The 21,385-nt window shown below is 36.3% G+C and overlaps 1 protein-coding gene across 4 annotated transcripts in view; it reads left to right on the plus strand.

Annotated features, from left to right (window-relative positions):
* The window catches only part of Vps11 (vacuolar protein sorting 11), a 29,332-nt gene that overhangs the window by 4,896 nt on the left and 3,051 nt on the right, over positions 1-21,385 (plus strand). Inside the window, exons 5-21 of one of the 4 annotated variants that reach the window (XM_071666504.1) lie at positions 196-362; positions 645-734; positions 2,671-2,798; positions 4,156-4,365; positions 5,879-6,032; positions 7,154-7,300; positions 8,450-8,613; positions 9,252-9,402; positions 10,140-10,341; positions 11,288-11,432; positions 12,950-13,131; positions 15,214-15,415; positions 16,337-16,432; positions 17,254-17,341; positions 18,783-18,933; positions 20,440-20,553; positions 21,234-21,290. In XM_071666504.1, coding sequence (XP_071522605.1) covers positions 196-362; positions 645-734; positions 2,671-2,798; positions 4,156-4,365; positions 5,879-6,032; positions 7,154-7,300; positions 8,450-8,613; positions 9,252-9,402; positions 10,140-10,341; positions 11,288-11,432; positions 12,950-13,131; positions 15,214-15,415; positions 16,337-16,432; positions 17,254-17,341; positions 18,783-18,933; positions 20,440-20,553; positions 21,234-21,290 — 2,448 coding nt within the window. The remainder of the gene's footprint in view (positions 1-195; positions 363-644; positions 735-2,670; positions 2,799-4,155; positions 4,366-5,878; positions 6,033-7,153; positions 7,301-8,449; positions 8,614-9,251; positions 9,403-10,139; positions 10,342-11,287; positions 11,433-12,949; positions 13,132-15,213; positions 15,416-16,336; positions 16,433-17,253; positions 17,342-18,782; positions 18,934-20,439; positions 20,554-21,233; positions 21,291-21,385) is intronic. The other 3 variants (XM_071666505.1, XM_071666506.1, XM_071666507.1) reach the window with 3 other exon arrangements.

Consider the following 21,385-nt stretch of genomic DNA (forward strand, 5'->3'; position numbering starts at 1 on the left):
GTCACATCCAAATAGATTTTTGATTTGTCACTCACCCTTTCTGCCATATAATATCTTCTCTCCTCCCAGCAGATCATGTGATATTGTATATTCCTTTTCTAAAGTTTTTAAGGTATCATGAGACAGATATACATGACTCTGTTTAATGGGTTCATTTTCATGTGCAGTAATGCTATTGACTTTGATTCTTTACAGGTGAAGTGACCCGTGAACGAGGTAGTAAACACAGAGTTTTGTTGACAGTCTCAAGTGGCATCACTTCTCTGCATATTCGTCACACTACACGCTCAACCCATCTTTTTGTGACCTCTCAAACTAATATTTATTGTGTCAACTGTACTGTTAGAGACAAGGAAACCACTGTAAGTAACTTTTGAATTCTTGATTTATTAAAAGGGTTTGTTTAAATGACTAAGATTATATGTAAGAGGGGCTTCTTAGTTGAAGAATATATGGAAATACACAGAGATCTTGTTGTGTGAATGGGGGTCCTCAGAGCTACCCTGCTGTAAAGCAGGAGTAAGCTTTTGATGTATAGGTTGATGATACCAAAGTAAGTCGCCATCACATAACTACTAATCTCTTAAGATTTTTTGGTTGAATTATTGCACAGCTGATGTTTTTCTTTTTTTCTTTGTTGATAGGTGGATCTTGACTCAGTGGGATGCCAGCCCGGCTGTGCAACGTTGGCTGATGGTCGGCATGAGCACCATTTCCTGGTAGCTAGACCTGATGTAAGTGCTGTACTGTTGATGAATTAGTTCTTAAATTTTGGGAGGTACTGTAAAGCATTCAGTGATTGCTTTTTTGAAATTATTGTATTCAATAGGTAGTAAATGGTAAGCAGCCACTACCCACCTGGGTATGGGGAGGGTTAGTGGCAGCTACATAATTAGTCAGCACTTCAATAATTGTCATGTTTCACTTAGTCTGACCTACAAAGCATTCTTTTCTTTCTGCTTCACCCACATGTGGACTGCTGACATTCTTCCCACAAACACACAATCTCTCCATCTCTCATTCTTTGTAATTAGATTTTCCTGCGGTTAGTGCTTTGTATTATCCCTGCCCTTTAGTAAAATGGTATTAGTAGGAGATAGAAGTCATAGATAGGAACATAAGGCATGAGCATTAGCTAGAAACATCAGGTAGAAGTTAGAGGTAGGAACATTAGGCAGGACCATTAAGTTGAAGTAGTAGGTTGTTGGAACATTAGGAAGGAGCATTAGGTAGACACTTTAGGTTGAAGTATTCGGTAGGAATTAGGTAGAAGCCTCTAGAAACTCTGTGTTAAGAGTTTTCCTTTGCCAGTGGCCTGTTAAGGGTGAGACATTAAAGGCTAAGAAGTGGCGCTGAAGTTCACCGGTTATGGAGACTTTTGCTGTGGCCACCCCATTGAGGGAGTTCGTAAAGGGAATGGACATTAGAGGTATAGATAGATTAATATTTAGATGTATTAACCATCATCCATTATTCTTCAGCAAAAGGTTCTTAAGAACCCTGTGTATTTTTATGATGTGTATTTATGCAGCACTTCTTTGATTTCATCATTCTATTTATATTTATGACCAGATATGTAATGGTTTCTCCACCTTAATCAGTTTGTAGTCAGTCTCACATCTCTCATGTTTTCCCCACTCAGCAGCCTTTGGACAGATGCAAAGCAATCTTTCCCTGTTAGGAAAGCTAGACCCTCAGTATATGGTTAGGCTCCACCAACATTCAGACAACCGTTCTTGAGACAACTGTCCACTGTAGAACATGGTCATCAGTCCAGGCCCAATATAGATATGAAACAGCTTTAAGGTCTCTACCTAAATCCCCAGATGACCTCATCAGTTCGAACAAAGTTGTGGCCCACTCAGCATCGACCTAAAGAAAAGTAATGTTTCATTGTGCTAGAGCTGAGTAATGGAAAGCTTTTATTTTTTCTTCATACTTGATTGTCTCTTTCTGTGTTAGCAAGGTAGTGCTAGGAACAGACGAAGGTTGTTAAACTATGCAAATTATGTTTAGAATGCAGATGTAACTGATAACATTCAAATGCATGCACCTATGTTGTGGATTGGTTGTATTTTCTCTTGAAAATAAAAGAATGGAAATTGAGTTGATTTTAACTGAGGGAATCAGAAAGTGAGGAATGTAGAAGAGTATTCTACCCAAAAGTAGGGAGTTTAAGATGAGGACTGATGACTTGCATCAGAGGTCAAGTTAGGCTTTGGGTCCAAATGAATTTGTGAAGAATTGTGATTTACACATCAAAAGAGAAAGCTGAATAATTAAATTGGATGCTTAGCATGACGATGTTAAGCATTAGGTAGGTTTTGAAGCTTGTGGATATCGACCATATTATGCATAAGAAGTTTGGGCAATACACAGTAGCACCCAGTTGAGGGAATAAACTCTTCCTACTTACAATATTGTTTCAGTTGTTTCAGGAAAATGATTCCTCTTGGGAAAGTATACAGCCAGTGATAGGCTTAGGTAATAAGGAAAATCTCTGTGGCCATAGTCAATAAAGAATTAATCAGCCATTTATGTTAATGACCAATGTGTTTCTGTAAAAGTATTGTGAGATAGTCCAGTGATGTATAAGCAAGACATAAGAGGGTTTTTACTTAAAGTTTATTCCTGACTAATTGTAGAAAAGTTTTTCATTTTTTTTTCCAGGCCATATACAGTTACACGACTGACAGTAGAGGATCTTGTTATGTATTTGAGGGAGAGAAGTCCATGGTTGCATGGTTTAGAGGATACCTTATTGTTGCAGCCACTGATAAGGGAGTACAGACCAACAGGTGAGTCATAAATTTAGATGAGAGATAATATCAAATAGTGTAGAGGGGAGATGTTTTTATTGTGCAATTAATGTTAATAGAATTAAGGTATTTAAGTTTAACAGTGGAGAGAGATAGCATGTTTGAAGTTTTCCTTTTAATGTAGTTAACTTAACATGGTGGAAGTGGAGTGTTTTAGATATCTGGGAGTGGACATGTTACTGGATGGACCCATGGGAGCTGAAATAATGTTAGGCTGGATGAGAGGGCAAAGGTCCTGGGTGCATTGAGGAATGTTTGCAAAGAAAGTTTGCTGTCTGTAAGGGCAAGGGTGTGTTTTATGGTATAGTATCCTGATTGGTGTTGTATGGATGCAAGGTGTTTACCCAAGATAAAAAAGAATGGAAGAGGGTGGATGAGTTGGGATTGAAATGCTTGAGGACAATATGTGGTGTGAGGAGGGTCAACCAAATAAGAAATGATAAGGTAAGAGTAAGGTGCAGTAGTAAGAAGGGTATGTTTGAGAGAGTTGAGGAAGGTGTGCTGAAATGGTTTGGACATATGGAAAAAAGTGAGAAGATTCTGTTGAGGAGGATTTACTTGGCAGAAGTGGCAGGAACAAGGAGAAGATGAAGACTGAGGATGAAATGGAAAGATGACTGATCTGGGTGTGAACATGCAGGAAAGTGTGAGGCATGCTTGGGTTAGAGTGAATTGGAATAATGTGATATACAAGAAGTGACTTGCAGTTAATGGGCTAAATTAAGTTCTTCATAAACTGGGAAGTCTGGGTAAACCACAAAAAGGTCTGTTGGACATGTTTGTAGATAGGTAATTAAGATTTTGGTGCATTATAAATGACAGCAAGAGAGTGGATGAGAGCAAATTAGGCCTTTTTTCATCAGTTTTTGACACTGCTGTTACACAGGAAATGATGGATGAGTATTTGAAATTTTACTGGTATAGATTTTGATTGCAGAATCTGTTCATGCAGTGACTGGTGTAAAACCACTTCCAGACTTCCTGATCAGTTGCACTTAACCTGACTGTTGGATTTGCCCAAGCCATTTCTTCACTTTCAATATTGGCATCCCCATTTTCTTTTTCATGCCCTGTGCTTGCAAAGATCTGATTAGCTTTTCTCTCATAATTTTTCATAAGAAATCCATGCGTATATTTCTTCCCATCTTAGCCACACTTTCCTTTCAATAGACATTATACATAATTGTCCTGACCCTAATTGACCATCCAAATTCTGCTCATTTATCTCTGAAATTCCATATTCATTGTTAGATTTCTTAGCTGCCATGGATGCTTTTCCAACAATTTTAAGATGTTTAACCTTGTACCTTTCCTAAATGCCTTATTTTGTCTGCAGAGCCAGTGAAAGAAGTATCACAGTTTACGATCTTACCAATAAATTAGTGGCCTTAAGTACCCGAGTACGAGGGTTGGCTGGGGTTGTGGGAGAGTGGGGAGGCCTCTACTTGGTTACCACGGAACCCTCATTGATCCTAATGTCTGAAAAAGATCTTCACAGTAAATTCCAACTCCTTTTTAAGAAGAACCAGTTTGATATCGCTATCAGGTAAGCTAGAGGTGTAACAGTATGAATGCTGTAATGTTTTGAAATATATGGATTAGCTGCTTAGAGGTAACTGCTATTATTGTCACAAGAACAGACCTCACTAGATGTGTCCATAGACATTATAGGATTATAATGTGTTAGGTTGTGTAGATTTTTTTGCTTTGAGACGGATTATAGTCAGAATTGAGCCATGGAATGTAATGTATGTAGTTTTGTACTACAGGTTAGTTATTTCTTTACACATTCTCATATATAATTTCAAGTTGTATTAGTTTACTTGAGCTTAAGGTATTACAACTTTTCCATCAGTTTTCCAATGTTTATTATCCATATCTTTGTCAGCCATCCATCCATTGCCTCCCTGTGATCACTTTCGACATATTGACTCTTGAGAACTTTCTTATACTGTACCATTTCATAGTAATAAAATTTCTTTTGTAAGGGCTTAATAGTAAAACTTTCAATTTGTACAGTTATTGTGTACTCCACCATCCAAGAAGGATGCTACTACTAGAAATAGAAAAAATTCAGATGATTGTTCGGAAGGAAATATTTTACCCCTTAACTCTCTTGGTGCTGTGGGCACGCATTGATGCTTGCATAGCAGGTTGCTGCTGGTGTCAGTCTAAACACTTAAATTTCGTACAAGTTGAATTCTGTGCACATTGTAGACTTTGTTATCCTACAAGTTGAATTTTGTGCACATTGTAGACTTTGTTTTCTGGCTATAAATAGCAATCCAAATAAGTGATGAGTCACTGGAACTACTTGGATCCCTCAGTAACCCAAGTGTGACCATGCCTTCTCTTTGGACTTGTTGCATGAATGATGCCTTTGCTGCTCTTGATGCCACATTGCCTGTTGTGCGTACACTGCTATCAAGCATATGAGAGTTAAGTCTTTTAGGATCATGTATATCACTGCCCTGGAGGTGTTTTGGTGTTTTTTATGTATATAGGGTCAACACAGTTTTTAAGACCCAAGAGTAGTAGACTATTGCAGTTATATGTATATGTCGGTGAACATTTTATCGGTATAAAGAATCAAGTTCCTGTGAAACATGCTGCATGCCTCATCTTTAGGAAGCACATTGTTGTACAATGGTTATTTGCAGAACATAGTTAGGAATCAGTGTCTTCAGTACCATTTGGCTATTTGCAGCCTTGTTTTCCTTGGGACATAAAAGTGACATGGAAACTGAAATTTTAAGGCATATATGAAACATTAACGGATTTTATGTTTAGACTAGGGTCCCATCCCCAAGATGTATCATCATGAAAATTCAAATATTCCAAGATCCAGAAAAAAAAAAACAAAAATCCAAAACACTTCTGGTCCCAGGCATTTCTGATAAGGGATACTTAACCTGTAATTAGAATGGTACAAATTTTGTCCAGATTAGAGTACATAGTTATTCATATAGATTTGATGCCTGAATAGGTATTGATCATGGTTATTGAAAAGATGTTTCCCATAAAGACATGAAAATTTTTTTTTCATAATATACTTTTAGTCTGGCCAAGACCCAGTGCTGTGACCAGGAAGAAGTGGCAGAGATTTTGCGACAGTACGGCGACTGGCTCTATAGTAAGGGAAACCACCCTGCTGCCATGGACCAGTACATCAAAACTATCCCCCATCTTGAGCCCTCATATGTCATAAGAAAGGTAAGTAGCCATGTATATGTTAATGTCTTATTCCTGGGTATGTCATTTTGCATTAAATCATGGCAGTTTTGCTCATACTAAGAGATTTAGAAAACAACTCAGCATTGCTGAAAAACTAAAAGTAATTGAGCATCATGAGTGCAAGGAGAGTAGCTTGAGCATCATGTATGACTCAGATTTGCTTGAGTGTGTCCTAATACAATTAGTTGAGAAAATTTCTTGCAACAAGTACATGTCGAATTGAATTCTAACCTCATATGAAGATTTTATAAATGATGTTGAAGTTTATCCATTTCAGTTTGTAGTAATCTGTTTGATACATGTGTTATTACTGTTTCATGGTACTGTATATTATGTTTCAATATTTTCAAGTGAGGCAGTTACTCATAAGGCACATTAAGAATTTTACTGATGTTTTCCACAAGGTGTATGTCAGCAGATGGAATATTATTCCAAATGATTTTTTTTGTATAAATAAGATAGGAATCTACTGTTAGTTTGCTTTGACATCATTTTAAAAGGTATTTTGACTGAAAGCCATTACGGTACACATACAAACTCGATGTTCACAAGGTGACCATTAACAGGTGGGATATGATTCAAAACAATATCTCCAGTGCATCTGAGATAGCAGTCTAGTATTATTTTGCTTTGACATTATCATGAAAAAGAATTAATGTAAAAGAATATTCAATATGATAGATAAGTGATTAATTTTTGAAATTCAGTTGTTAGTGCAAGGCCTAAGTGGCATTGGAGGAAAGTGTATGGCAATTCTTGAATGTCACTGTTGCAAAATGTCACTTTTTGAACTGTTACTGTCTAAGGGCCCTCTGTAACGTATATGGGAGTATCAGTGACTGCATTTTAAAGGAACTATAGTTTCCTTTTAGATTGAAACAACTGTGCTGCAAAACAGTGTATTCTGAAGAAGATACCCTTAAAAGATTTCCAGCTTTTAAGCTAGTTTTTTTCTTTTGGAAAGAAGTTTAAAAACAGGATTATTCTTCCCTCCAAAGACAGATTGTTGCACAAGGAAAGGAGTCATGGTATAGGGAATTCCACATGTGGTTTTTCAGTTTATTAGTTGGAATTAATTTCTTCTTTTCTTTGTTTTGTAGTACTTGGACACTCAGCATATTCACAACTTAACGACTTACTTACAAGCATTGCATCGATCTGGGTCAGCCACAGCTGACCACACCAGTCTCTTACTGAACTGCTACACCCGCCTGCGAGATACACAGCAATTGGATGAATTCATCATGGTAAGGATGACTTTGGAAATAAGAATATATGAATACCTAATATTTTTGTTTTTTGGGGTATATCCATAGTGTTGAATAAAGTTACATGATATTGTTTTTTTAAGCTTGTGACTGAAAATCATATTCAGTGACTTTGATGTCAGTTTTGCACTAAGCAGTTTTTTGTTCATTGTAATGCCCTAAAGTATTGAAATATATACATGATTTAGATTTGTTTGCATATATATGGATAGTTGGATAACTGTTGTTTGTAGGATATTGTGTAGATATCCACAAATGTGTGACAGGGAAAACGTAAGGGATCTAGAGATTTGCATAGAAGTAGATCAACAGTGTATCTCTATATGGATATTTGATCTTGAAGTCCCTCCCTGTACTCCAGTTTCGTATAAAGATGTCCAGTAACCATTATCCAAAACAGAATATTTCTTTTGAGATTATCTTCAAACCAAATTTTCCACTTTTTATTTCATAAATGCATTTATTTGGCCTGTCCATCAGTCTGTCTCCAGCAATGTGATATGTCTCATAACACAGCAGTATAGGTAGTATAAATCCCTATTTACATGCTGTGACCTTTAATGTTACTGTATATTTACTAGTCATGGCATTGGTTTCACAGTTTTGACCCTTCACATTTCCATTGATCTCTCTCTATATATATAATATAATTCCAGTCATTCTCTGCAGATGGACTTACAATCTCTGTATACTAGTTTTTGATTTGTTGATCTCTATCTCCATTTTTGTTTACATAACCAGTAACCTTTTTGACTAATTGCCATTTTTCATTGTCATACATCTTTGTAGATATCTGTATGCTGTTTCCATTAACTGTACCTTGAGTTATATTATTCCATTCATCCAACTCTCTTATACTCTTAACCTTGTTTTGTGTAATATATTTTTATTTAATGATTATACTTAAAACTTTAGCAGTGTAAGTGTTTGTAAAACTCCTTCTGGCATCGTAGCATCCATTCTGTCTTACCATTTATACCACTCAAGTACTTAAACTCTTCACCCCTGTATCTTGTAATTTGTAAAGTTATTATTTTAAAGCAGCTTTTCTTTGTGTGCAGAATCCAATCTTTCCTCAGAAAATAAATTTTCAGGTCGCTGTTTATTTTTATATTTCACACTGCTCAGAGTAAGGATGGTGCTGTTGATTGTGATGTAGAACTTGGTGTGCGTGTGTGCCGCAGTGCAGGCTACTATGACCATGCTCTGGCCCTAGCAGCAAAACACAAGCTTCACCACCACCATCTAGCCATCCTCATTGATGACAAGAAAGACTATGTTGCTGCTCTTAGGTATGACCTTTTTTTTTTATGGAAGCTGAAAGGGAACAGCCATATTGATTTAACTGGTAAAGCATTGATTTTATGTCCCTGTTAGTGCCTTATTGATTTTGGCAAGAAAAGTTAGCTAGTCCAAGAGCTTTCATGAAATTACACAATTTTGAGTATATTGTGGTGAGAAACATATAGAATTTATTATTTTTTTTTTAGTTCCTTATGATTGTGTACTCCAGTGTACAGTGTGCAAATATTAAGAGTTTTGCAAATGCCTTTGGTTCCATTCTGGTAAGTCAGAATTTTACATATTGCAAGTGGTTTAAAAAGAATGTTGGTGGTGATTGTTATTTCTATGACAGCTACAGAACTCATTCTGCCACCCTAAGGCCAGACCACATTTCAGATTTTTCATGGAATCCGTTATATACTAGGTAGAGCATGGTATTTCCATTTCCCACTTTGTAAAGATTTGAACTTAATCATTTGCATGGACTTAATCAATGCATGGATACAGTGTTGTATAGATAAAGAAAGTTAATCATTCAAATCAATTATTAGTAAAGATTGTCAATGTTGGACACTTTATTTACATTATCATTTGAAAAAATTGACTGGGATGATGAAATGTGACTTACAGCTACAGTTTTCCATAGGTACATATCAACTTTAGATTTAGAAGAGGCCAAAGCAAATGTTTTGCGATATGGGTCATTTCTACTGAGTCATGTTGCAGACGGTACAACAGAGCTGGTAATCAGATTGTGTACAGACTACAAACCAAACAACAGTCCCATCATTAAAGAAGTAAGTCATTATTCTAAGTATTTTGAATATTTTGAATCTTGCATTTCATTTTTTCTTATACAATTAAGAAGATTGTGTTTTTGGTAGGGAAGATGTAACAGTACAGTGGCTTGTAGGTTGTAGCATTTGAGACATATTCTGAGAAATAGAAGTAGGGTATGAGAGCAGTCAGAATTTGGAAATTTTTAAGAAATGTGGTATACTATGAAGAGGGTGGTTTATGAAAAAAAAAGTAGTCAGCTGTGTGGATATACAGGAAGAAGTTTTTTAAAAGAATGCCAATAAGTTTTTATATTATGTGGATAAGAATAGAGAAAATAATTAAGAGTTCCTTTCAATATCCCTTAATGTGTTTTATTTTTTTTTATACCTAATTGTCTCTCTCCTGTTGTAGTGAGTGAGTGTCAGAAACAAATGAATAGTGGCCCCCATGTTGTCGGGTTGCATGTAGTTGCCTTAAGTATTTGGTGTCTTAATTATGATAATTGCTTCATAGGCCTGAAGGGTCTTCATGTTAAATTTGTTAGAAGTGTTGTAAGAATAGGTAATGTCCAGAGGATAGAAAGTGTAACTAGTTTAGTTTCAGATAAGTGTATGTCTGGTGGGGTAGCATTTAGTAATGGGTTAGGGGTGTGTTTGGTTGTTCAATGTGTGTCAGTTTAATTCATTGTGGAAAGGATGTCTCTTGCATCAAAGCATTTCTTTGTAGATAATTATTAATGACACACATCTTTCAGGGATCATTGGATGGGTACCTCACCCCAGAGGAGCCAGTTTGTGCTGACCCTGAAGAATTTGAGTACTTGTTTGTGGGTCACAGTGAGCAAGCCATCATGTTTTTGGAGAAGATGGCTACCATACCTGGCAAACTTTCTGTCAAGCTGTATACCACATTGTTGGCTGAATATCTTCACCAGTACAGTCTTGCTCCTGAAGGTGGTTTGTGATAATATGATTTTTTGGTGAATAGTTATATCTTATATGCCACATCTTGTGACTGATGTCATTGATCTTTTATATGCAAATTCTTATGTAAATGCTAATGGTTCTGTATGTTAGTTTTCCTGTATCAGGGGCAAATAGGAATGTTCAAAACCTAATATTTTTCTTTCTTTGTTATTTGACATTTATATGATATTTAGTATCTCACAGGACTGTTTTTTGAATGTAAGTTTTAAGAGTGAGGAATAAAATGTTGAAATGAAGAGATTTTATGTGGAAGGAATGAAAAATCTTGTATGAGAGATGGGTAAAAATTTAGAGAGGGATGATCTAGAGGTAAGGTATAGGGATAGTGGAATACATATTTGTTAAAGAAGTGCAAGTAAATTCATTTTGCTTAGATGTTCTGCACCTCCATTGTTTAAGAAAGTATGCATGAAAAATCAAATGTAATTGAGAAATAACTAGGTGGATACTTAGTGGAAAAGTCTGTTTTTTAATTTTGACATGGTAAAACATCATGAATTATCTAGATAAAAATACTGTGTAGTGTTCACCATGTGAAATATTTAGGTAATAGGTCAGTGTTATATTTTCTGAATGGATATATGCCTATCATTGTCATGTAGGAATATCGTATGCAAAAACTCAGTATCTTTTCAATTTCTGTTCATCAAAAGTTTTGATAATGAGAATTTGGCATCGCTATTCAGATTATATGCTACTAAATGTTGGTTTGGACATTTTGTGAAAGGGATGAGTGCAACTTTTGCATACACTGTACACACAAGGGAACTAGAAGTCAGACATGAAAAAGTGGAAAAAGACGGTAACATGGGGAAACATGTCTTAAAAAAAAAAAAAAAATGCTCTGGATTTTAAGGATGTAACCTTCTACCTGATGCCTAATGTATTTTTTTTTTCTTAATAAACCTTCATGAAGGTCAGGAACAAGTTGCATTAGGAGAAAAGGTGATGGAACTTTTACGCAGTTCAGACAATGAGTACTGTCGTGACCATGCTCTTCTGCTCTGTGACAAGCACAAGTTCCATGATGGCAAACTTCTCTTGTGGGAACAAGCTGGAATGTAAGTTTTATGTTCAAGTATGAATGTATCTCCAGAGTTCAGAGGATTCCCAGCTATTGGGGAGTTAGATTGCCATTTTTGTTTTGTTGGATATCTATTGGGCAGTTAGTTATTTTTTATTTGCTTGTTGTCCTATCATATTACACACATGACAGGTTTCTCATGATCAATATGCATTTCTTTGCATTCTAGAAAGTATTATGGATGTGAAGGTTGCTGGTGAAATACATCATTCTTTTAGATTAGAGTTCCCCTGTATTTACCATTAGTTTGTCCAGTAACATAATAAGGATATGTCATGTCTTCACTTAACCTTGACCTTTCTTTTTCTTTCATACTATTCGCCATTTCCCGCATTAGCGAGGTAGCGTTAAGAACAGAGGACTGGGCCTTAGAGGGAATATCCTCACCTGGCCCCCTTCTCTGTTCCTTCTTTTGGAAAAAAAAAAATCTTCTTAAGCCAGGGTAGGGTTATGCTTGCCTTTTCTGATTTTTGTCTTTATAACCAGCCATGAATACTATAATCTCAGGTAGCTTGTAGGCTCTGCTGACATAGCCCCAAGAATTTTCTGCAGTATGTGACATGGCACTATGACATTTGTAGACCTGCCTTATAAAGATGGAAAGGTTATAAGTGGAAAAGAAAGAAGAAAATTCTACAGCTTCACTTTTATCGATATTTTAAGTTTTTTGTATTGGATAAGATGAGGATAGTAGTGGAACAAATGTGAAAAAGTAAGGTAACAAGGTGCAGCAGGGATATGAGACAAGTTGATTTAGGTATAATTCTGAATAGAGAGGACCCATAGGAAGCAAATTGCTTTTTGTACCTAGGAGTGCACATGTTAGATGATGGAACCATGGGGCTAAGGTCCTGAGTACATTAAGGTACATGTGAGAGTTGAGGTTAATGCCTGCTAGCTGTCCTGTCTGTTGTGTGGATGCAAGTCTTGGGCCATAAATGCAAAAGAAGGGAAGCGAGTGGATGTGCTGGGGATGAAATATCAGAGAACAATATGTGATGTGAGGTGGATTAATTTTGTCAGGAATGAGTGTAAGAGAGAGGTGCATTGCAGTCTGACTGAAAGAGCTAACTAGGATGTACTGAAGTGGTTTGGACACATGGAGAGGATAAACAAAGAAAGAGTATCTATGTGTCAGAAGTGGAGACAGCATGATGAGGGAAACACCAACAAGGAGGTGGAAGGGTAGGGTGAAGGCTTTAGGGTATTGCGGAATGAACATTTATGAAGGTGAGAGGTGAGTGTAGGATTGAATGAACTGGATCAATTTAGTGTATGTGGACTGAACGAGAGCATATAAATTGGTCAAGGAAAACAATGGAGTAGTTTATGGTCATGACCATGAATGGTAAACTGTAGTTTAAATATAATTTACATGGCAGCTATAGAGTGGATGCTTGCAAAAGAAGCCATTGTTCATTTGTTCCTGACACTACCTTACTTATGTGGGAGAAGCAGTTAGATATAAGATTTGTATGTGCATATTGTTTGCAGGTATGAAGAATTGCTTGCTTGGTATGCTGAACGTGGTGATATGGAGAATATGTTGGGCGTTTGTTCTCGGAAATCACAACAACAGCCTCGTCTCTGGTGCTCTGCCCTCAAGCTAATCACATCATCAACGTCTGCCACTCCTCCAGATCCACAGCACCTCATGACTTGTCTTGGTAACATAGGTAAGAGTTTTGGGATGGGTATTATTTCAGCAGGTTTCCGAATGTTTGGGATTTTATTATACAACTGGGAGTGATTGAAGATAACTAAGTGGTTTTCTTTTAGGCCAAAGTATTTTATGTGGAGGTTTGATATGTTGTCATGACCTGTTTCAAGGGAGATCTTTAGGGTTATAATTGAGCTTTAGTGTCATTGGAAGTTAAGGTGGGTGAGTTTTTGAGGATGGATTTTGTGCAAGTTTTTCATGAATGTCTTAATTATTAGGTGTGGGTGGTTTGTGGCTCAATTTTGAGTTGCAACTCATGATTATATTTGTTTTGGGGAGATGGGATGGTGTTGCTATTTGATAGTAGTTCTTCATACGTGGGGACTGTGGGAGTGTAGATTTTCTTGATCATTCACCAGAGCTGGGTGCTTTTGGTTTTGTCATTTGTCATTAGGGTAGGATTGCCAATTTACTAACTGTATTTCAGTGATTAAGTTGGTGATAATGTCTAGAGTTTGGATTTGTTATATGGTCTGTGTGGATGGTGAATGGTATTATATGAGGACCTCCTTTTCTGGAGGCTTCTACAACATTTGGGAAGCAACCCTTGTCTACTGGGTGAGATCATAGGTCAAGTGCAGTGATGTTGTGTTTTTGTCTTTGTGGGTGAGTGTGGAACAGTGAAGGAATAGGTGATTTTTTTCTTTGTGGTATTTATGTAATGGGGATGAGAGGTCTTGTGATACTTTTAATTGTTGTTTGTAATGTTGAAGAAATGGTTGGTGTCCATAACATGGACAGAAAAGTATAACTCATCTGTATGTAGGGAGTATATGTCAGATATTTGTCTCTGATGGAATGGAGTTTTGTTTATTGGTTGTGGAGTCATTAGTGTGTAAATATATTTTGTCTGTGAAGTTTTGATGGGGGAAAGAGGGTTAGGTAGTAGAAATTGCTGAATTGTTTCTGCATGGGGGTTTATTGTTGGCTATGATGTGTATTTGTGTGGAAGGAGTCAAGGACAGAAGCAAAGAATTGGGTGCCAAGAATGCTGAGGTGGCATTGTATAATAGGATCTTTGGTTTTGTTGTGTGTATATTGAGCATTGGTAATTACTAAGCAGCTGGTTTGTTGTGAGGGATCTTTTCTGTGGTTTATAGTTTTGCGTTGTTTCCTCTGAAAGGTTGGGTTACTGGGCAGGTAAAGTGTAATTTAGCATGGAGTAGGTGAATTGTTTGTAGAGGATACTAAGGGACATTTAATTTGCCATTGTGTTCATGTTTGCAGGTTGGGGAGTAAATTTCTTGTGCATCATATGTGATACCTGGTCTGGTTGGTTTTTAGTTGTGTGGAAGTTATGGGAGGATGTAGGTTGTATTTTGGGTTAAGAGGGTAATGTTGGAAATTTTCAAGTATGCAGACATTCAGTTATAATTGAGACTGTTCTATTTGTACTGTACCGGAAGGATTTTTTACACTCGTAGGGCTTCAGTTTTTCAACATTCATTACAATCATACAAGTTTTTAAATTTATGTATGCTGTCTGCATTAATCATGTCCTCAGTCATTTTATTCCATTCCTTCACAACATTCTTATAGTAAAAAGTACTTCTTTACATATTTTAACACATTTCATGCTTAATTTCATCTTGTACCCCTACATCTGAAGAACTGTTCACTGTGTCTCATTAGTATGTTTTCAAAATTTAAAGGTTATGATCAGGCCACCCCTCATTCTTCTCTTCCGTGGTGGGCAAACTTAAAGCTTGTAGCCTTTCCCTGTTATTCAGCTCTTAATTCTGGTACCATCTTTGTTGCTTTTCTCTGTACCCTCTCTGTTAGTGTGATGTGGTACTGCATGTATGTTATTGCATATGTGATGTTAGGGAGCTGTGATATAATTATGAGAGCATCTGTATGCGATAGGCATTTCATACTAAGGTATATTGTGTTGGAAGAGATTGAAGAGGGTTGGAGATAGGTCTGCTTCTTTGGAACACCAGCTTAGAGCTTGAGTATTTTAGAGATGAATCCTTTGTGAGCGATTCTGGACAGGCAACCAACTAAGAAGTTGGCTAACTGCTATTTGTCTTACCAGAAGAGAGAGGTTTAATGCCACCTCTTGAGGCAGTTGATCAGCTGGCTGCTTCCCCACACATCACACTTGGCCAGGTGCGAGACTACTTGCTAAGAGTGGTCTCAGCGCACACTTCCACCCTTGCCACTGAGACTGCACGTACCAAACAGTATTCTGAAGAAACTTCCAAGATGAGGGAATCCATCCGTGAATTAAGGACTAGGTAGGGAGCTGGATGTTCAAAAGATCTCTTTAACTCTTGAAATGAAAATTAAATATAATGTAAGCACTTCATGTAAACTAAATGTGTCAAGGTCTTTGTGATATGAAAATTTAGATCATGCCAGTAGCAGTGCAGTGTACTCCTCTGAAAATAATGCATTAGGCAGTGATCATGGTACTCATAATGACAAAATCAAGTTAAGGGATATATATACAGTCCTATACGACAGGATTTTTCCAGATTTTGTTGGAGGTAGGTTTGAAATATGAAGAGGACTGTGGTTGGATTTGAAGGAGTGAAGCTTGTCTATGAGGTCACGGATACTTTTAAGTAGTTTAAAGTTAAGGTCATACTTTAAATAATTCTAATTGCAATTCAAGGTTATTCTTTCATGCAGTTATTTCTTTCTGAAACATTAGATTTGTTCTGTATCCCACTTTTTCTCAAATGTGAGATAAGGTTTATTGCATAGTAGAGTTACTTAAGTAAGTTCTGACAGTGAGGATGCCATGGCTAGTTATCTTTCCCATATTGCATAGTAGCATGAATTGAATTTGACTATACAGTTGGAAATTCATTGTTTTATACTATACTTTATTATATGAAAGCAGTGATGACAGATATTGATAAACCCTGTTTGATATTGTATGATAAACCTTTTTACTATTGCAATAAATAAAACTCATGTATCACAAACAGGAAAATGAGGGTAATGATTTAATTCAAGATCTAGTGCTTTAGCTTATTCTCATTAGCATTTTTATGAAATTTCAAATAATGATGAATCTTTTGTGGAAGTGAAATTGAATTTAGTAAGATACATCCTTTTTCTTGGAAAATGTCATAAACTAGCATTAGCAGATATTGTTTTTTCAAAAGAAAATATACTTTTTGATATATTTTTTGTTTTGTCCTTAACAGTGCCACACAATTTACTGCAACAAAGTGTAACATTTGCAACAATGAGTTAGAACTGCCTTCAGTACACTTTCTTTGTCGACATTCCTTCCATCAGCAGTAAGTTGTTTATGCCTCTGGTTCCTCTTAATAAGAAATATAGTTTTGTGTGTCCGTGGCTGAGTGGAATGTGTTAATTATAATTAAGAAATTTCGCAAAGGAAGCATTTAATGCTTGTGGAAAGAGCAAATTAGATATACAGTGTATAAAACATCTTAAAAGTTGTTGGTGCTTAGAATGGAGTGAAAGATGTACTATGATAGTTCTTAAAGGTATACTGTATTCATAAGTTTCTGAAACATAGTCATTGTTATCTTCAGCCACGGAAATATATTTAATTTGTAAGTGGTATTCTATCATGGTTTAGAGTTTGCACCTATTCTGATGGATAGAATTAGGAGTCAAGTCAGTGATAATTTGACAGAAATAGTTAAGTGATGCTGTGCTGTATATAAAGGTAATGCATTTTGCTTTGTATTATTCATTTCATATTGATTAATCTTGTGGATAGGTAAATGTGGTTTCAGTACAGAGCACATGACGTCTAGAGAATGGATGCAAGTGGATTTGGCCTTTTTTCGTCTGTTCCTGGCACTACCACACTAACAAGGGAAATGGCAATCATATATGTAAAAAAGTCATGAAAATAATGTATAATTGATGTACCTTAATGAAAGTTGAAATACCTTTATACCACCTCTGTCAGCTGTACTGTTTTTTATGTGCAGTTGTTTCTTCAGCTTTATGAGGTAGCACCAGGAACAAACGAACAACATTTTCATTTACACATGCAATTTGTTCCATAGATTTGGTATATTTTTGTTTCGTAAATTCAGTCAGAATATTTTTTCTTATCTTTAGCTTTGATATTCTTTTCTAGTTGCTTTGAGAGCTATAGTGAGAGTGATTCTGACTGCCCTGTCTGTTTGCCGGAAAACAAGAAGATGTTAGAAGTTATCAAAGCCCAGGTGAGTCATGTCTTTTCTTGAATAACCTAATGTGACACCTGTATTGATGTGATGTTGGGGATACTTGTGGTAAAGATGTTTATTGTTATTGATTATATGCAAAAAAGGAAGATAAATTTTGGTGTTAGCAAGAGTATTCCTTTTGTAATTACTTGGCATGCAACAGCATAAATTGCCTTTTCAGATATATTCCCTTCACAATAAAAAGTTTCTCCTGGATGTAACGCTATAATAAATTTCTTTCTTTACTGATAGGCATTGCAGTCAGTGAAATGAAACAGGACATGCTTAAAAAAAAATTTATGATATAATTCCCTTTTAGTAAATATCAAGTGTGCTAGTAGTCAAAAGGATGTTGTATTATTTAAAAAGAGTTTCAAATTGTAGAGAATGGGAATAGTTTTATTGTTAGATGTACCTCAGGTGAAGATGCCTGATGTTTTTTTTTTATTTTGTGTAATAAGGGTATTCTTTGTGTGTAGATGGAGGTGTGTTTGTAAAATTTAATACCACTTGCCGAGTTGACTAAGTATACAAAGTGAGAAATTTAGTGTTGGTTTAATTTTGTAGAAAGGGCAGGTGGAAAAGGCAGTTATGTATTACAATATATTACAATAAATATAATAAATATGTTAATAAAGCAGCCAGGGGAAATCATGGTAAAGTCTGTGGGACCTGTAGTGGATAGGGTGCTGTGGTGTCTGTGCATGACACATGACAGCTAGAGAATGAATGTGAGCGAGAGGCCTTTCTTTGTCTGTTCTTGGTGCTTCCTTGCAAATGACAGAGGTTGTGAACAAGTCTGAAAGAAAGATTGTATATGCAGTGAACCTCACTCTATTGAGCTCTGTATATATTTATATAAGAAATCAGCTGTATTGGACTGTGTATAGACATCTAAGAGAGGTAGGAATTAGGGAATGGAAATCCTCCCCCTCTGTATTACTTTCCAAACAAAGGAAGAGAGGAAGGAAATGAAATGTTTGAGGACAATATGTGGTGTGAGGTGGTTTGAGCGAGTAAGTAATGAAAGGGTAAGAGAGATGTGTGGTAATAAAAAGAGTGTTGTTGAGAGAGCAGAAGAGGGTGTGTTGAAATGGTTTGGTCACATGGAGAGAATGAGTGAGGAAAGGTTGACAAAGAGGATATATGTGTCATAGGGAACGAGGAGAATCAGGAAGGGGGGGTGGTTGCTGCTGCTGTTTTTCATGTGTGATGGGGTGGCGACAGGAGTGGATGAAGGCAGCAAGTATGAATATGTACATGTGTATATATATATATGTCTATGTCTGTGTATGTATATGTATGTATATGTCGAAATGTATAGGGATGTATATGTGTGTGTGTGGGCGTGTATGTTTATACATGTGCATGTGGGTGAGTTGGGCCATTCTTTAGTCTGTTTCCTTGCACTACCCAAAAATTGGGTCTGCTTTTACAGGAAACTCATCGCAGCCAACATGACCAGTTCCATGAGCAACTTGAACGATCTACAGACTCATTCTCAGTGGTGGCCGATTACCTAGGACGAGGAGTGTTCACCCACCTCCACTCCCTTGCAGCTATGTATCCTCCCCTTAACACCACTAAAAGTAAGATAGTATTTATATGTACTTTCTTTTATCTCAGTCATGTAACTAGAAATCTCAAACATGGGCACACACATTGTCCCTAACCTGTCACCAGAATCCCACTTAGGAGAATAGAGAAGGAAACAAACAGTTTTCTACAAATATTAGAATAGCTTTCTAGTATATGGATATGGAAATATTCATCAATCTGTTCATATCCCTCAAAAGGCAAAAATTGCATTATGCTTTTCAAGTCTGGTCAGAGCACCTGAAGAAACAGAACAAATAATGAAGGCACAGAGAAGAGCAATAGGGTATCAGAATTAAGAGGATTGAATTACAGGAAAAGGCTAGAGGCCTTAAATTTGCACGTCATGGAAGAGAGAGAAGCGAGGGGTGACCTGATCACAACTTTTAGGTTATTAAAACATCTTGACCAAATGGAAAGTGATGGAAATGGGGCATGAGGGAAGGATGTCTTTCATTATCATCTTACAGACAATTTATAGGAGTTTGTATGTGAGTCTTTATGGTCAGTATAGTATCTAACCAGAACACTACCTTAGGAAAATTGTCAGGAAAGTGATCTGAAACAGGGAGTTGTTCATTAAGGATATTTTAAACCCAAACAGTTGTTTACTCCTTGAAGACACATGAAGATCAAGTGAAGATCCATTGGAGGGAAACAAAGTTGTAAGTAAAATAAGGGTAAGGAAGCTAAGTTTTAGGGAAAGATGACAGCAAAATGTGACTGTAGAGATAAGGAAAGGGGGAGACAAGATTATATCCTTGAAGATTCAAAATGATTTTTACAAGATAGACCTTAATCAGTTCTTAAAATGAGGAAAGAAAGAAAAGCTAGATGGCTCACCAAATAACTAAACAAGCAGCATGTTGAAGAATTGTTCTGTAATAATATGATGGTGAACGATTGGCACAAAATTGATGAGTAATTGCTAGAAGTATTAAGCTTTTGGAAAGTTATATAACAATTTAAATTATGTAAGAAATAGGGCTTCTTGATTGTAGAACTCTCCCTGTAATTACAGGTAGGTAATTACTCCCCAATTTTTTTTTTCTTTTAGCATTGGTCATGGATTCTTTAAATTTTCTAGTAATTTTGCTTACTTCAAATGTTTATGACAATATAAATTGTGTAAGAAATGGTGCTTCTTGATAGAAGTACAGGTAGGTAATTACTCTGTTTTTCTTTTTGTTGTTCCTTTTAGCTTTGGTCATGGATTCTTTAACTTTTCTGGTAATTTTGCCTACATTATTGCACATTTATTTAGTTTTATTAAATTTAAAAAATGCACACAAGGCTTAATATCTGGTGTGAAGTACTTCTAATTTGTTTTTTCTTTGAAAATATGGTATATGTATGTATGTAGTTTTTATGCTTTTTACTTATCACTTATTTTTCAAGGTCCAGTGGCCATATCAGACCTTAAACATATATTTTTTTTTAATTTTCCTTATCTATATTTCTTTCATTATTTTTGCACTTCCTTCCGTCATACCTGCTAGATCAGAGTAAAGTTGTGCCACAAGCATCTGCAGTTACTGTAGCACAGGATGTGGCTGACTCTGGCCCGGAGGCTTGCATCAGGGCCAACGAGATACGTCAGAAACCTGCCAAAGGTGTGTTTAGCAAGTTATTCTGCTGGATTCCTCTTTGTTGAGCCATGTTGATATGGTGTTAATATCTTTAATAGAGAGACATAAGAGACAGGAATGTATGCTATGTGCAGGAGGGCAGTGATCAGTGAGGTACTCTCCACACATCTGTAAGTTGCTATGTAATACAGTATCAGGTAATCATGACTGCATGGAACATCAAGTTGAGAGATGGAATATTTTGAATTACAGCAACATTTTTCTTCATTTTACTTATTTTATATAGAATTTGGGTATTTACTCAAAATATTTTATGTCATTAACTTGTCATTTTGGTAGGATCATGTATGTCGCTGGTAGAATGTTATATCAAGCTGCTTTTCCTAGTACATGAAGTGAAGTGGTGAAGAGCAACCAAATTTTACCATTTAAGGAATCATTCAGGGTTGTCCAAATGTAGGTCTCAGATGATCACATCTTTTGGGGTCAGAAAAGAGCCCAAAACTTATTTCCCATGAGTGAATGTCACCATTTTGATTTATTTACTTGTAATGCATTTATCAAACTAATTTATTTCATGTACAGGTAATCGTTTGTTTCACGGAGTTGACCGATTTTTAATGGGAAGTAGGTAAATACAAATAATTTTTTGCTTATTTCTTCAGAATGGCCATCAAATTTTAGCTTTTCCCCTTCATTTTCAGTTCCAGAAGCTGAAGGAAGACTGCGTGCATTAGAGAGGGTAAACCAAGGTCCTGTTGGTAAGTCCAGAAGTTCAGTTCTTTGTATAGTGATGACTTATATTTTCTGCATATTCATGACCTAATTAGCTTAATTTAAGAAATTTTTAACTTTG

Source organism: Panulirus ornatus, chromosome 11 (genome assembly GCF_036320965.1).
Source record: "Panulirus ornatus isolate Po-2019 chromosome 11, ASM3632096v1, whole genome shotgun sequence".
Lineage (NCBI taxonomy): Eukaryota > Metazoa > Arthropoda > Malacostraca > Decapoda > Palinuridae > Panulirus > Panulirus ornatus.